Source organism: Macaca mulatta, chromosome 10, assembly GCF_049350105.2.
Source record: "Macaca mulatta isolate MMU2019108-1 chromosome 10, T2T-MMU8v2.0, whole genome shotgun sequence".
Lineage (NCBI taxonomy): Eukaryota > Metazoa > Chordata > Mammalia > Primates > Cercopithecidae > Macaca > Macaca mulatta.
Genome location: NC_133415.1, coordinates 90,009,738 through 90,025,200, shown reverse-complemented (window position 1 = coordinate 90,025,200; position 15,463 = coordinate 90,009,738). Strand labels below are relative to the sequence as shown.

Here is a 15,463-nt window from a genome sequence, read left to right as displayed (position 1 = left end):
TCCACAAATTCAGGGTGAACTTGAAAAGCTGACATTCCTAGGATCTCTGTCTTCTCTCAGCCGAGCTTTACCTTATGATGAAACCACAGAATCATTCATTCACAGCCATATAGCACACATTGTGCATACCTTAAATGTAAGTATTATGACCTTATCACAAATGACTGGGATCACGTAAATTCAGTGACTTGGCCGAAGCATTTGTTTAGTGGCTTCACCTATGTTATCAATTCACTTGAACTCTTCTCGTATCAGTATCTCCACATGGAGGAGCAGTATTCATGGCTACCCCACACATGTAATCACCCTTAAAAACCAATTAAAAGAAGAGTAGAAAGGACAGCAACAGCATTTGAATTTCTCAGCAAGGCCAATGCTACATTCTCATGAATCAAGCAGTAGTTCCCAGACAGTCCCCATAATCAAATGCCTAGGTTCGGCTGACAGCCCTGCCTCTTTATAACTGTGAAACTGTAGGAAATTACTTCACTTCTCAATGCCTCAGTTTCCTCATCTATAAAACAAGAATAGCTATGTCTACTTCACAGAGCTATTGTGACCATTAAATTCAAAATAAATATAAGCCATGTACCTTGGTACCTAACACACATGACTGTATTATTGTTATCGTATTTTCTGCTGTTTGTACTGCCACCAACTCATCCGTTCGTTCACTCATTAAGTGCCTGACAGTTCCAGGAACTGTCTTGGGAATTTGGGCTACAAAGACAAAGAAGACAAAATCCCTATTTATGCAGCTAAGCAAGGTATAATAAAATGTCACCGGGACTGTGACAAGTTTAAATGGGCATATGGGGGTCACAGAGGAGACAGTGAATGGTCAGTTCCATGTCAAAGGATCCAGAAGGGCTTTGCAAAGGAGCTGATGCATTCAAGCAAGTACTTCTTGATGCTTTAGTTTTCTCGTCTGTGAAATGTCTCCTTCAGTTTCTCTAAAGCTTTAAAATTCTGATGTTGAAGTTTCTTACATACTCCAGGAATATGAGTAGTTCTTTCTCATATCACAGATTTATAAGGCTGATTAGACTGATAGCTTTTATAATTCAAGGCTAACCAGCTAACAGTTTTGAGTAATGGACAGTTATTAAGCACACTGTGGTGCTTTGATAAAGGTTACACATTTCCTGGAAACCTTAATCCTTGCCCTTGAAGGGTTTAGGATCCATCTGTAAGTAGCTACACTTCAAAAAGTAAATAGGTTGAGAACTATTCCAAATAATATATTAAGAAGAACACGATGGGCCGGGCACGGTGGCTTAAGCCCAGCGCCTTGGGAGGCTGAGACAGGCGGATCACGAGGTCAGGAGATCGAGACCATCCTGGCTAACACGGCGAAACCCCGTCTCTACTAAAAAATACAAAAAAATTAGCCGGGCGAGGTAGTGGGCGCCTATAGTCCCAGCTACTCGGGAGGCTGAGGCAGGAGAATGGCGTAAAGCCGGGAGGCGGAGCTTGCAGTGAGCTGAGATCCGGCCACTGCACTCCAGCCTGGGCGACAGAGCGAGACTCCGTCTCAAAAAAAAAAAAAAAAAAAGAAGAACAGAATGATATAATACAGATTTAACAATAAAACGCGGCAGCTCATGCATGTAATTCCAGCACTCTGGGAGGCCAAGGTGGGCGAATCACTTGAGGTAAGGAGTTTGAGAGCAGCCTGGCCAACACGGTGAAACCCTGTCTCTACTAAAAATACAAAAAATAGCCAGGCATGGTGGCAGGCGCCTGTAATCTCAGCTTCTCCTGAGACAGGAGAATCGCTTAAACCTGGGAGGTGGAGGTTGCAGTGAGCTGAGATGACACCACGGCACTCCAGCCTGGGCAACAGAGAGAGACTCTGTCTCAAAAAAGAGAGAAAAAAAGAAACAAACAAACAAACAGTTTGAGACCAGTTTGGGCAATGTGGTAAAACTCAATCTCTAAAAAAAAATACAAAAATTAGCCAGGTGTGGTGGTGCATGTCTGTAGTCCCAGCTACTCAGAAGGCTAAGGTGGGAGGATCAGCTGAGTCCAGGAGACAGAGGTTGTAGTGAGCCGAGATCATGCCACTCTACTCCAGCCTGGGTGACAGAGTGACATCCCATCTTAAGAAACAAAACAAAACAAAAACCAAATGCAGCTTTCTACTTGGCTGTACTCCTTGGGAAAAGGGATATAGGCAACCACAGGATCATAGGACCCAGCCAGAGTGGCATGTTTCTAGAGCTCTATTTTCACCAGACTTGGCAACAATAGGTTGCCACATGGTTCAACCAGACAGCCCATAAAATCCACAAATACAAGTCTCAACAGCAACAATGCACTGAATTGCACACTGAATTCTGCATTTGAATCTGTCCACCCAGTAATAAAATGCCTGCATCAGATGTCAACCAAAGTATAGACTGGCAAGGGATTCAGCCTAGAAGAGTTAAAGGTAGCTAGTATCCATGAGAAAATTGCATGGATCACTACAGCATTGCATAAGTCTACAAAGTCCCCACAGGCCCACACGGGGGTGCTGAAAAAGCACAGCTCCCAGCAACCAAGGGGAGAAGTGCCCAAGAGGAGAAGCAGTTCTGCTGAGGAACCGACAAGGAGGAAAAAGCCAGGGTCATTATAGAGAAAGAAAACTTTAAGGCATTTACCAGTGCTTGTGACCCAAACCAGTGCATGGCTCCAAGTATCCAAATGAAAAAAAGCCCGGGAAACCAACAACAGAAAGTGGAAGGAAGGGGAAAAAATTGTTATGGCACTTCACCAAATATTTTTCTTTTTTGTTTTTTTGTTTTTTTTTGTTTTGTTTTTCTGAGACGGAATCTGATTCTGTCACTCAGACTGGAGTGCAGTGGCACAATTTCGGGTTACTGCAACCTCCGCATCCCGGGTTCAAGTGATTCTCCTGCCTCAGCCTCCCAAGTAGCTGGGGTTACTGCAACCTCTGCATCCCGGGTTCAAGTGATTCTCCTGCCTCAGCCTCCCAAGTAGCTGGGATTACAGGCACCTGCCACTATACCCAGCTAATTTTGTGCAGTTTTATTAGAGACAGGGTTTCACAGTAGAGACCAGCCCAGGCTGGTCTTGAACTCCTGACCTCAGGTGATCTGCCTGCCTCAGCCTATCAAAGTGCTGGGATGACAGGCATGAGTTCACCAAAAATTTCTAAATAAGCACATGAAAAGATGCTGATCATTGTGATTAGGGAAAGGCAAACTAAAACAACAGTAAGCTTCAACTATACACCTACTAAAATGGCTAAAATAAAGAAGAAAGGCAATACCAAATATTGGCAAGGATATGAAGCAACTAAAATTCTCATACGTTGCTGCCAGGAATGTGAAATAACACAACCACTTTGGAAAACAATTTGGCAGTTTCTTAAAAAGTGAAACATATACTTACCATATGACCCAGCAATTTCACTCCTAGGTAAAACGAAGCATATGTCCACACAAAGATGTATGCACAAATGTTCACAGCAGCTCTATATGTAAAAGCCAAACCCTAGAAGAAACCCAAGTGTTCATTAGCAGGTGAATGGATAAACAAATTGTGGTATTGTATATCCATATAATGGAATACTACTTGAGAATAAAAAGGAACTATGGAAATATGCTACAACTTGGAACAATCTCAAAATAGTTATGCTGAGTGAAAGAAGCCAAACATTTTAAAAAGAGGATATACTGCGTGATTCTATTTATATGAAATTTGAGAAGATGCCAACGCATCTGTAGTGACAGCAGAGCAGCGGTAACCTAGAGGTGGAGGTTGAATGAGGAGGAGAAGGAGCGAGGAATTACAAAGTAGCACAAATAAACTTTTGGGAGTGATAGAAATGTTCATTCTCTTGAGGATGGTGATGGTTTCATGGATATACACATGTATCAAAGATCATCAAACTGTATGCTTTAAATATGTACAGTTTATTGTATATTGTAAAATATATACGATATGTAATATAATATAAAAATATACAATATATACAGTATATAATGTTGAGAACTTTCATGAAAAATAAAAAGAGCCTGGGTGTGGCAGCACCTGCCTGTAGTCCCAGTCACTCTGGAGGCTGAGGCAGGAGGAACGCTTGAGCCCAGAAGTTGGAGGCTGTAGTGAGCTATGATCGTGCTTATGAATAGCTAGTGCACTCCAGCCTCAGGAACATAGTAAGACCTCCATCTTTAAAGAAAGAGAGAGAGAGAGGGAAAGGGAGACAGAGAGAGGGAGAGAAGGAGGAGGGAGGGAGAGAAAAAGAGGGAGAGAGAAGGAGGGAGGGAGGGAAGGGAAGGGAAAGGGAGAAAGAAGAGGGAGGGAGGGAAGGTAGGAACAAAGGGGAAAGGAAGGAAGGAGAGAAAGAAAAAGGAAAGAAAAAGATAAGGAAGGAAGGAGAGAAAGAGGAAAGAGAAAGAAAGAAAGGAAAGAGGAAGAAGAGAAAGAAAAAGACAAAGGAAAGAAAGAAAAAAAAGAAAAGAAAGAAGAAAGAAAAGAAAAAAAGAAAAAGAGAAAGGAAGGAAGGAAAGGGAAGGGAGGCAGGCTGTGGCAACTGGGATATAAAGTGACAGCAGGATTAGGGTGAAATTAGTCCAGGTGGATCACTCGACTTTTGTTAAGACCTTTGAGACAGGCCAGGGCACAATGGCTCACGTCTGTAATCCCGGCGTTTTGGGAGGCTGAGGTGGGAGGATCACCTGATGTCAGGAGTTTGAGACCAGCCTGGCCAACATGGTGAAACCCCATCTCTACTGAAAATACAAAAATTAACCAGGCACGGTGGTAGGCACCTGTAGTCCCAGCTACTCAGGAGGCTGAGGCAGGAGAATCGCTTGAACTTGGGAGGCGGAGGTTGCAGTAAGCCAAGATCACACCATTGCACTCCAGCCTGGGCGACAGAGCCAGACTCTGTCTCACAAAAAACAAACAAACAACAACAACAAAAAAAGACCTTTGAGACAAAACTTCTGATTTTGTTTGGATTAGTTAGGATTCTTCAGGCAAGAAACAAAAATCACCTCTGGCTCAAGTAAGTTACAAAAAAAAGATGCTGGGATATCTCTCTCAGACTCTAAGAGGTTTAAACAAGTCTCCAGAAAAGTAAGCTCCGGGACAGCTCCAGAGGTCTCAGAGGCAGGGGCTTCGCTACCATCACCATGACTCAACCCTGTAGCAACTCCTGCTTTGTGCCTGTGACTGTAAGATTCCAAATTCTGCAAGAGAAAATCTGATTGACCCAGACTGGTCTGTTCCCCACCCTGCATCAATAAGGTTTGCCGGGGGACAAGATCATGTAGTAATGATATGACTTCTGGGTGTCCCACCCTGCGTTTTGGAGGCATTCCCAGGGAGAAGGGGTGATTGCTGTGATCTGGGCAGTCACCCAGGAAGTTCCTGCTACACACATACTCTACTAACAAAAAATACCCTCTCACTTCTGAATTCCCTGTAGAGGCTAGCATAACTGTGAACAAATAATAAACCTTCAATATCCAACTGATTAAATAAAGAAAAGATGATTCTGGCAGAAGTGGATCAAGTCAATTGAAGTCAGAGGGGATTGCAAGCCTGGGGCTTCAGCTAAGAGATGCTGCTTTCATCCACATGAAGGTGTATGGCTCCAGGAATGGAGAGTCACAGAAACCGTGCAGAGCAGGGGGTGGCTGATGCTATAACTAATGGGATGTAGGGCTTGAACAAAAGAAAAAAAGCATAAATCACCTTTTTAGTGAGCCCTGGGAAAGGGAACAATTGACAACTATTATAGGACAGGAAGCTGTGTTCTTTGCACGGGGACCACAGTGAACTGACTTTAATGCCAAAATTCTGGGGATGTTAGTGGCTGTGCCCTTGAGATAACCGGATGCAGTCGAGTAGAGCCCTGGGAGAGCTGTCAGGGCTGAAGACAGAGTCTTAGGCTTCATCCCTTCCAGACTATAAAGCCACAAGAATAAATGCGCTCCTTGAGGAAAAAAGGAAAGAAAGCAGCAGCCCACCAGCAAGATCGGAGTCAGACCAGAGCTGGAAAGTAAGAGGAGAAAAACTCAGAAAGGGAACCTTGTAGTGTTTATTGAGCACTTACTGCATCCTAAGTTTTTTTGTTGTTTTTGAGATGGAGTTTCACTCTCGTTGCCCAGGCTGGAGTACAATGGCACCATCTCGGCTCACTGCAACCTCTGCCTCCCGACTTCGAGTGATTCTCCTGCCTCAGCCTCCCTAGTAGCTGGGACTACAGGCACACACCACCATGCCTGGCTAATTTTTGTACTTTAAGATGAGACGGGGTTTCACCATGTTGGCCAGGCTGATCTCGAACTCCTGACCTCAGGTGATGCACTTGCCTCAGCCTCCCAAAGTGCTTGGATTACAGGCATGATCCACCACGCCTGGCCTGCATCCTAAGTTCCTAGTGAGATCTTTTTGGTTGCAGGTAAGAGAAATCCTCTAGAAGCAGCTGAAGCGCAAAAGGTGAGATTTGTTCTAAGGATCACTGAGTGTTTCCCAGAACACCTTGACAGGAGGAGCAGCCTGACCTAGGAAGGGAATGAATCTAGAAAATAAATAGCTTCCACATACTCAAGGAGAACTTTCAATCTCTTGTTTTTGCTCCTTTGTATGAATTTCCATTTCTCCTCTCTCTCTCTCTCTCTCTCTCTCTCTCTCTCTCTCTCTCCCTCCCTGCCCCCACCCCGTCTCCCTCTCCTCCATCTTTTCTCCCCAAAATTGGCCCTCTCAGTTGCCTTATTCATAGGGACCAGTGCTTCCAAATTTTAAATTTTTTCCTTTAGAAGACCATCCAGACTGAGATTGAAGCTCTGTGTCCCAGTTCCAGATTCCAGAGAGAGTCTAATAGACCTTGGTGTCTACTCTGGGACAGATGAGCTGTGGCCAGTGGGACAGAACAACCTAGCAGACACGTAACTTTGAGGTGCCCATTTCTATGGGTTGGGGACAGTTCCCAGAGGGGCCTGGTGGACAGTCCAGCAAGGCTTCTGCTACAGTCTTTTTTTTTTTTTTTTTTTTTGAGACAGAGTTTCACTCTTTCACCCAGGCTGGAGTGCAGTGGTGTGACTTCGGCTCACTGGAACCTCCACCTCCTGGGTTCCAGCCATTCTCCTACCTCAGCCTCCCGAGTAGCTGGGATTGTAGGCACCTGCTTTCGAACTCCTGACCTCAGGTGATCCACCCTCCTCAGCCTCCCAAAGTGCTAGGATTACAGGCGTGAGCCACTGCATCCAGTCAGCTACAGTCATTTACGTCAGCTCATTTTCTCTGTACAGATAAGGCAACTCAGGCACAGGGAATTAAACAACACATTCCGGCTCACACAGTGAGTGAGCGGCAGAGCCAGTGCGCAGCCCAGGGACTGTCCCACTCCAAAGCCCCTGCTTATCACTCCAGCACAGCAAGGCAGCTTTCCCTCTGCCAGTTTGTAATTTGGAAAGTTGTTCTTTTTCCAGGACAAGTAACTCAGAATATTAGACGTGATTTTAGAGAGATGGCTGGTTTAGTGGAGGAGGAGTTAGAATGCCTAAACTAGAAATAATCCCTGGTGATAAAAAGAACGAATAACAGACACTAACAATTACACAGCGCTGCTGGGTGTCATGAATTTGCTCAGTGAGTACTCACAGCCACCCCATGGAGGTAAGTATTACTGTTTTCTGGTTTTACAGATGAGCAAACTGAGGCACAAGGAGGTTAAATAATTTGTGTCAGCTCAAACAGCTGGTAAGAGGCAGAGCCAGGGTCTGGGGTCTGGCTCAAGAGAATAAACCCCTATCCCTGTCACTGTCCTGCTGCCAGGCATCTGGGGCCTAAGAGCAGGGCCGGCTGAAGGACCTGTTGTGGTTCTTGCTGGCCACCCACTCTCTGATCATCGCTGGCCTAATGAATGGGTACTTTCTCAACTCTCACTGCAGGTACTGGTACAAGAGGAGCGCCCGCATTCTCTGTCCAGTCTCGTGCGCCAGGAGGTCTTTGTCACCATCGCTGATCTCAGGTGATGCCCACATGCCCCTTACACAGGCATCTTGGTTCCACTCAGGGTCAATGCCAGGTCCAACTGACATGACCCTTTTTTTTTTTTTAAATGGAGTCTCTCTCTGTCCCCCAGGCTGGAGTGCAGTGGCATGATCTTGAGTCACTGCAACCTCTGCCCCCTGGGTTCAAGCAGTTCTCCTGCCTCACTCAGCTTCCCGAGTAGCTGAGATTACAGGTGTGTACTACCATGCCTGGCTAATTTTTGTATTTTTAGCAGAGACGGGGTTTTGCCATGTTGGCCAGGCTCGTCTCAAATTCCTGACCTCAAGTGATCCACCTGCCTCAGCTTCCAAAAGTGCTGGGATTACAGGCATGAGCCACTGCACCTGGCCATGATCCATATTTTTAACTTTTGGAAACTGTTCATATAGAAAAGAGGGGCCGGGCACGGTGGCTCAAGCCTGTAATCCCAGCACTTTGGGAGGCCGAGATGGGCGGATCACGAGGTCAGGAGATCGAGACCATCCTGGCTAACACGGTGAAACCCCGTCTCTACTAAGAAATACAAAAAATAGCCGGGCGAGGTGGCAGCGCCTGTAGTCCCAGCTACTCGGGAGGCTGAGGCCGGAGAATGGCGTGAACCCGGGAGGCGGAGCTTGCAGTGAGCTGAGATCCGGCCACTGCACTCCAGCCTGGGCTACAGAGCGAGACTCTGTATCAAAAAAAAAAAAAAAAGAAAAGAAAAGAAAAGAGGAAGCTAAATCTGTGTTTTTGAGTAAGCACTTTGATTTCATATACTATCCATATCTGAAAGACTTTATTGGAATCTCTTTGGAGTTCAGTTTTATCCAAAGTATATTTGGCGGGAAGTTACTCCCATATATGTTTCATGACATTAGAGTTCCGACTTCTAAGAAACTTGGAAGTGCTGCCTGTTGTTTACCTCTCAGAGAGTTATATGGTAGTGATTAAACTGATCAAAGGCCCTGAGAAGTCTTGTGGTTAAAAAGTTCTTTAACTAGATTCAACCCATGATTCCCCAAATGAACATTCAGCAGAATGTGCTTTGGAAAATTGTGGCTTACTACGTTAGACTGTAGCAGGCTTCCCCCTGTGGCTGAACTGAAGGGAAGCCTGGAAGGATATTATTCCAGTAACTTTTTGGGGGAAAACTCTTCCTCTAACCTTTTGTGAGATTTATCTGAACAGGCTGACAAGCTATGCCATTTATCTCTCCCATCAGAACAGTACACCAGCCTGTCTACCCTTTCCTTTTTAGTTGATCTCTGCTTATCAATATCAAATCAAACCTTCTTCCCAGCTTGCTGTTCCCAAACTGTGTTTTCTTAGTTACCAAGATGTCCATTTGCTGTTTGGCTCTGAAGATCGAGCTGAGTTGTTCAGTCTTGTCATCAAGAGTATAATCACTCTGCCCTCTGTAAGGACTCTCACCCAGATACAGGAAATCATGCCCAATGGGACCTGCAACACAGAGGTAACTCATGCTTTGCTTTAGCAACTTTCCATCCACAGGGTCAACTGATCTTGGCCTTTGGAGAGTGCATTTGATATTTTGAAACTGGACAAAAACCATAAGCTAAATCTGGCAAATAAAATAGGTGGTTAAATTAGAAGATAGCTTCTTTCAACCCTTCATTTTGTTTTCTTTCCTTTTCCCTTTATTCTTTCCCTCTTTTTGGCTTTAAAATAAGGTGGGAGCACTCGCTTGTATGCTTAACATTTATTTAAGCATATAATATGCCATATATCATCATATGCCAAAAATTATGATAGGCAGTAGGAATACAGCAGTCCAGTCCCACTCATGGAGCTTACATTCTAGTGCAGAGAGAAAAACTGTTGATACATAAATATAAGATGTCAGCTGATAATAAGTGTTATGAAAATGTAAAGCAGGGAAAGAGCAAGATAAAGAGCCCTGAGGTTGGGAGGCACATGGGTGGTCAGGCAAAGCCTTCATAATGGGGTGATAATTGAAAGAAGAAAGGTGTGGGTATGTCTGGAGAGAAAACTTTCAAGCAGAGGACAGGGTACGTGCAGGCCTTGATCTCTTCTTCAGTGGCAAATAAACTGGTTGGTCAAGCAGTTACCCAAGAGAACTTTATTCCCCTCTGTTTGAAGATATCAGAAAGAGTCACAAGCCAACTTTAAAGAATCTTAGTGACCCCTAAGCCGTTAAGACTCAGTCAGCTGTGATCCCTCTAATGCCGAGGCGTCCGTTTGAAATGAACATGTACTCCTTTTTACCTCATGCCACAAACAATCTACTAGTGCCTTTACACTGGTTCTGCAACTTTGAGTAAAGTCTTAGGGTCACATGAAGAGCATCCCAACTGTCCCATGCTAGGGGAACTTCACGTGGGGCGGGAGCATTGCTGATCCTGTGCCTTTTCAGTGTCTTTACAGGCAGACATTTCAGGCGTTCTCTGAGATGCTCCAGAGTTTGGTGGTAAAAGACCCATATTTGGAAAATCTTGACACCATTATTAAGGTAAACAAGATATCAAGGGAGAATGGGAAATGGTTCCTATTAACTGGTGAAAGTGGGAGATGAAAATGTGGAAGGATTCAATGTAAGAGGCAGCACAGTAAAGAGTATCAGCTATCAACTTTGAGTCAGAGACTTGGGTTCAAATGCTGACTCTGCCATTTATTGGTTACAAGTCCTCCCTCTAGAAATTCTGCAAGGAATTTGCTTGCTCAGAGTTGCATTTCTTCACATTTACATGGAGATAATAATTACTGTGAATATTGAATAAATGACCTTCAATAAATTGTTTGTTTATTTTCAGAGACAGAGTCTTGCTCTATTGCCCAGGCTGGGGTGCAGTGGCACCATTATAGCTCCCAGCCGCCTCGAATTCTTGGCCTCAAGTTATCCTCCCACCTCAGCCTCCCAAAATGCTGGGATTATAGGCATGAGCTACTGCACCCAGCTACAATAAATTGTTTAAATGGTTGCTATAATTATTCTTTAAATTAGTATTCCTGGGGGTGGGGCACAGTGTTTCACGCCTGTAATCCCAGCACTTTGGGAGGCCAAGGTGGGGGGATCACTTGAGGCCAGGAGTTTGAGACCAGCCTCGCCAACATGGCGAAACCCTGACTCTACTAAAAAAAAAAAAAAAAAAAGCCAGGAGTGGTGGTGCACACCTGTAATCCCAGCTACTCAGGAGGCTGAGGCACGAGAATCACTTGAACACAGGAGGCAGAGGTTGCAGTGAGCAGAGATCATAGCACTACACTCCAGCCTGGGTGACAGAGAGAGACTGTCTCAAAAAAAATAAAAATTATTATTCCTTACTAGCATAGAAGGGTTTTATTCAGTGACGAGGGAAGGGTCAGCCTCAAGAGTTAGTAAGGCCAGGCATGGTGGCTCATGCCTGTAATCCCAGCACTTGGGGAGGCCAAGGCAGGCAAATCAATCATTTGAGGTCAGGAGTTTGAGACCAGCCTGGCTAACATGGTAAAAACCTGTCCCTACTAAAAATGCAAAATTAGCCAGGCGTGGTGGCACATGCCTGTAGTCCCAGCTACTCGGGAGACTGAGGCAGGAGAATTGCTTGAACCCAGGGGTGGAGGTTGCAGTGAGCCAAGATTGTGCCACTGTACTCCAGCCTAGGTGGTAGAGTGAGATGACTTCTCAAAAACAAAAAAAGAGCTAGTAAATAAGTAGCTTCCTACCAGATGGTACTCAAAGATTGTAATGACCAACTGCTCTGACCTGCACCTGTTCCTATATATGCTGTTCCATCACTAGAGACTGATTCATTGGCATTCACTGACTACGTTCAGGTATCTTGCTCTCCCACCCTTTTTTTACTGTTGTTGTTTTTATTTTTCTTACCCTTTTTTAAGATATAAATATCCCAGAAAGGAATAACCCTTTAAGCTATTATTAATCGTTTGCACCCAAATGATGCATTTATTGTTGTCCTAACTGACAAGCAAGGCACAAAGACCTAGGCAGTTGGGTAGTTTGGCTGCTTCAGAAGCTTATTTTCTAGCTTATTTTCTTAAATGCTTTGATGGGCATTTATTCTTGTCCTAACTGACCTTAGTACTATTTCTCATTCCTCTTTTATTTGTACGTTAGCATACCAGCCAGATTGGGTTTCTCCTCTCTATCCAATTGTACTTTGTACTTTCCTGCTTTGGCAGCTTAATTCAAGCCTTTCTTTTTTTCTTTTTTTGAGACAGGATCTTGCTCTGTCACTTAGGCTGGATTACAGTGGTGCGATTTCAGCTCACTGCAGTCTCCAGCTCCTGGACTCAAGCAGTCACCCCACCTCAGCCTCCCAAGCAGCTGGGACTACAGGCGCATGCCACCATGCCCAGCTAATTTTTGTATTTTTTTGTAGAGATGGGGTTTCACCATGTTGCCCAGGCTGGTCTCCAAATCCTGGGCTCCATCTGTATAATCCCTCCCGCCGTGCTGGGATTACAGGCATGAGCAACCACACCTGGCTGTCCTCAGAGTTAAACTTTAATATCAGTAGCATGTTATTAACTTTATTTCTTTCCAAAGCAGATTTGAAAGGGCTAAAAACATTCAAAAGTACAGAATAATTAATTGAAGAATTGGGCTGAAGAGAAAATAAGTCTAGAAAATAAGCTCTAGCCAGGCATAGTGGCTCACACCTGTAATCCCAGCACTTTGTGGGGCCAAGGCGGGTGGGTCACCTGAGATCAGGAGTTCAAGATCAGCCTGGCCAACACGGTGAAACCCCATCTCTACAAAAATACAGAAATTAGCCGAGGGTGGTGGCGGGTGCCTGTAGTCCCAGCTACTCGAGAGGCTGAGGCAAGAGAATCACTTGAATTCAGGAGGCGGAGGTTGCAGTGAGTTGAGATCATGCTATTGCACTCCAGCCTGGGCAACAGAGCGAGACTCCATCTCAAAAAGAAAAGAAAAAAAAAAGAAGAAGCTCCTAAGCTCCTATATAACAACCAAACCACCCACCACCCATGTCTTTGTGGCTCGCTTGGCATAGCACCCGAGCTATAATAGCATTTAGCAAAGTATTTTCAGATCAGTAGCAACATGGAACTTGTCTCTCTACATTTCTTTCTAAACACAATAAAGATGGTATCCCAAATCTTCCTGATAAGCCATTTAGCCTCCCTTTGTTTCTCACAGCACTTGGACCCCTGGTTACAGTCAGTCAAAGACCATGAGCGGGAACGGGCCACGGCCAGTATGACTCAGGTTCTGAAGTGCTTATCCAGACATCTCAGCTTGAAGGTGAGCAGCCCTTCAGTTGCAGAGGAGGAAAGATCCAAAGCCATTCCCTCTCTGCCTATTTCCCCTCCTCTTTGTGACTCCCCAGGCTGGTTCTGTGTCCCCTTCGTGCTCATGTACTATCATAGCACTTAGCATTGTCTTCATATCTGCTCTTCTCCTGAGCAGCTTGGGGCCAGTTGCTGTGTTGATTAATCTTTGCATCCCCATTGCTTAGCACAACAGCTGGAACATAATGATATAGTAACTATAACCTGAAAATACCTGAGGCCCACGGTGGCCTAGTGTCTGTATAGTATTATATTTGAGTACAGCAGGCAAATTTAAATAAATCGACTTCAGTATCTCCCAGCAACTCAGAGCATGATACTAGGGCACCTCTTTTCAGATCCTCACATTTCTCTTTCTCTCTCTCACTTCTCAGTTCTGAGTCATCTCCCCTATGGCATCTCATTATTATTATTATCATTATTCAAGGCAGGGTCTTGATCCATCACTCAGGCTGGAGTGCAATGGGGCCATCGTAGCTCACTGCAGCCTTGAACTCCTGGCCTCAAGCAATCTTCCTGCCTCAGCCTTCCAAGTAGCTGGGACTACAGCCACACGCCACCACGCCTGGCTAATTTTTAAAATTTTCTGTGGGCTGGGCATGGTGGCTAACGCCTGTAATCCCAGCACTTTGGGAGGCCAAGGCAGGTGGATCACGAGGTCAGGAGATCGAGATCATCCTGGCTAACATGGTGAAACCCTGTCTCTACTAAAAAAAAAAAAAAAAAAAAATTAGCTGAGCGTGGTGGTGGGCACCTGTAGTCCCAGCTACTTGGGAGGCTGAGGCAGGAGAATGGTGTGAACCCGGGAGGCAGAGCTTGTGGTGAACTGAGATTGCGCCACTGCACTCCAGTCTGGGTGACAGAGCAAGACTCCGTCTCAAATAAAAACAATTTTTTTTTTTTTGTAGAAATGGGGTCTCGCTTTGTTGTCCAGGCTGGTGTTGACTCCTGGCTTCAAGTAATCCTCCTGCCTCAGCCTCCCAAAGCACTGGAATTACAGGCATGAGCCACTGCACCCAGCCTTATCTCTTTTTTAAAAATCTCCTTGAATTGCTTGAACCTGGGCGACAGAGGTTGCAATGAGCCAAGATCATGCCACTGCACTCCAGCCTGGGCAACAAAGAGCAAAACTCCATCTCAAAAACAAACAAACAAACAAACACACAAACAAAAAAGTCTTTATTTTTCACTCACTCACTCACTTCTTGGTTGAGAATCCTCTCCGTAACTCCTAACAAGAATTCCTCAAAACTTCGTTCCTCCTTCCTGGGTCTACTCCTTTTTCTACCTGATAATCTCTTTGCCCTTCCCTGAGCAGGTTTTCTAGCCATTGGAGTGTCTCCTGTCTCCATCGATCATTTCTCCAACCTGCATAGTAAGGCCTGGGAATTGGAAGAGAGGTTGGTAGGGTAGGAATGCTAGGTCCTTATACCAAAATTTTCCTTAGATAATTTGTTCTTTTCTTTTCTTTTCTCTTTTCTTCTCTTTTCTTTTCTTTTTTATCTTTTTTCCTTTTTTTTCCCTCCCCAAAGCACAAGAGGGAAGATACTTTTTTGTTCCTGATACAGATGTTCTAACAGTCATGTTTAAAAGGACTGTATTCCAGTCGGTCCTTTATTTCTCACATTGAAACGATATCCAAACTTACTAAAGTAAGTGCAGCCCCTCCAACTATGCTACTTCCTTTTTTCTCTTTAGTGAATAAAAGCAAGTAACTTCTGGCCATCACTGACTACCCTATTATTCTATACCAACAATGCATTGTTCTTCCTTCCACAACCCTCGACCTCTAATTTTGGCAACAGATTAAAGAGGAGAGTTTCAGATGATTCCCTCCTATACGTTAATCTCTCTCCAAGTCCTGGAGATCTTCCTTAGGGTATTTTTTTCCTGGAAAGAGTTGCAAATATGGGGCCGGGAGGAGTAGCTTATGTCTGCAATCCCAGCACTTTAGGAGGCCGAGGCAAGTGGATCACTTGAGCTCAGGAGTTCGAGACCAGCCTGGCCAACACGGTGAAACCCCATCTCTATTAAAAATACAAAAATTAGCCAGGCGTGGTGGCGGGCACCTGTAATCCCAGCTATCCAGGAGGCTGAGGCAGGAAAATCACTTGAAGCTGGGAGATGGAGGCTGCAGGGAGCTGAGATGATACCACTGAACTCCAGCCTGGGCTAC

At 44.8% G+C, this 15,463-nt stretch overlaps 1 protein-coding gene across 9 annotated transcripts in view; it reads left to right on the top strand.

Annotated features, from left to right (window-relative positions):
- MROH8 (maestro heat like repeat family member 8) overlaps positions 1-15,463 on the top strand; it is a 77,393-nt gene that overhangs the window by 11,399 nt on the left and 50,531 nt on the right. For 7 of the 9 annotated variants that reach the window (XR_013398594.1, XR_013398593.1, XR_001447523.3 and 4 more), the window contains 5 exon segments: positions 14-136; positions 7,914-7,993; positions 9,325-9,469; positions 10,391-10,486; positions 13,136-13,240. Coding sequence is in view for 6 of the 9 variants with exons in the window: in NM_001193970.2 (NP_001180899.1) it covers positions 14-136; positions 7,914-7,993; positions 9,325-9,469; positions 10,391-10,486; positions 13,136-13,240 (549 nt within the window). In the remaining 3 variants the exon portion in view is untranslated. 9 annotated transcript variants of the gene reach the window in all.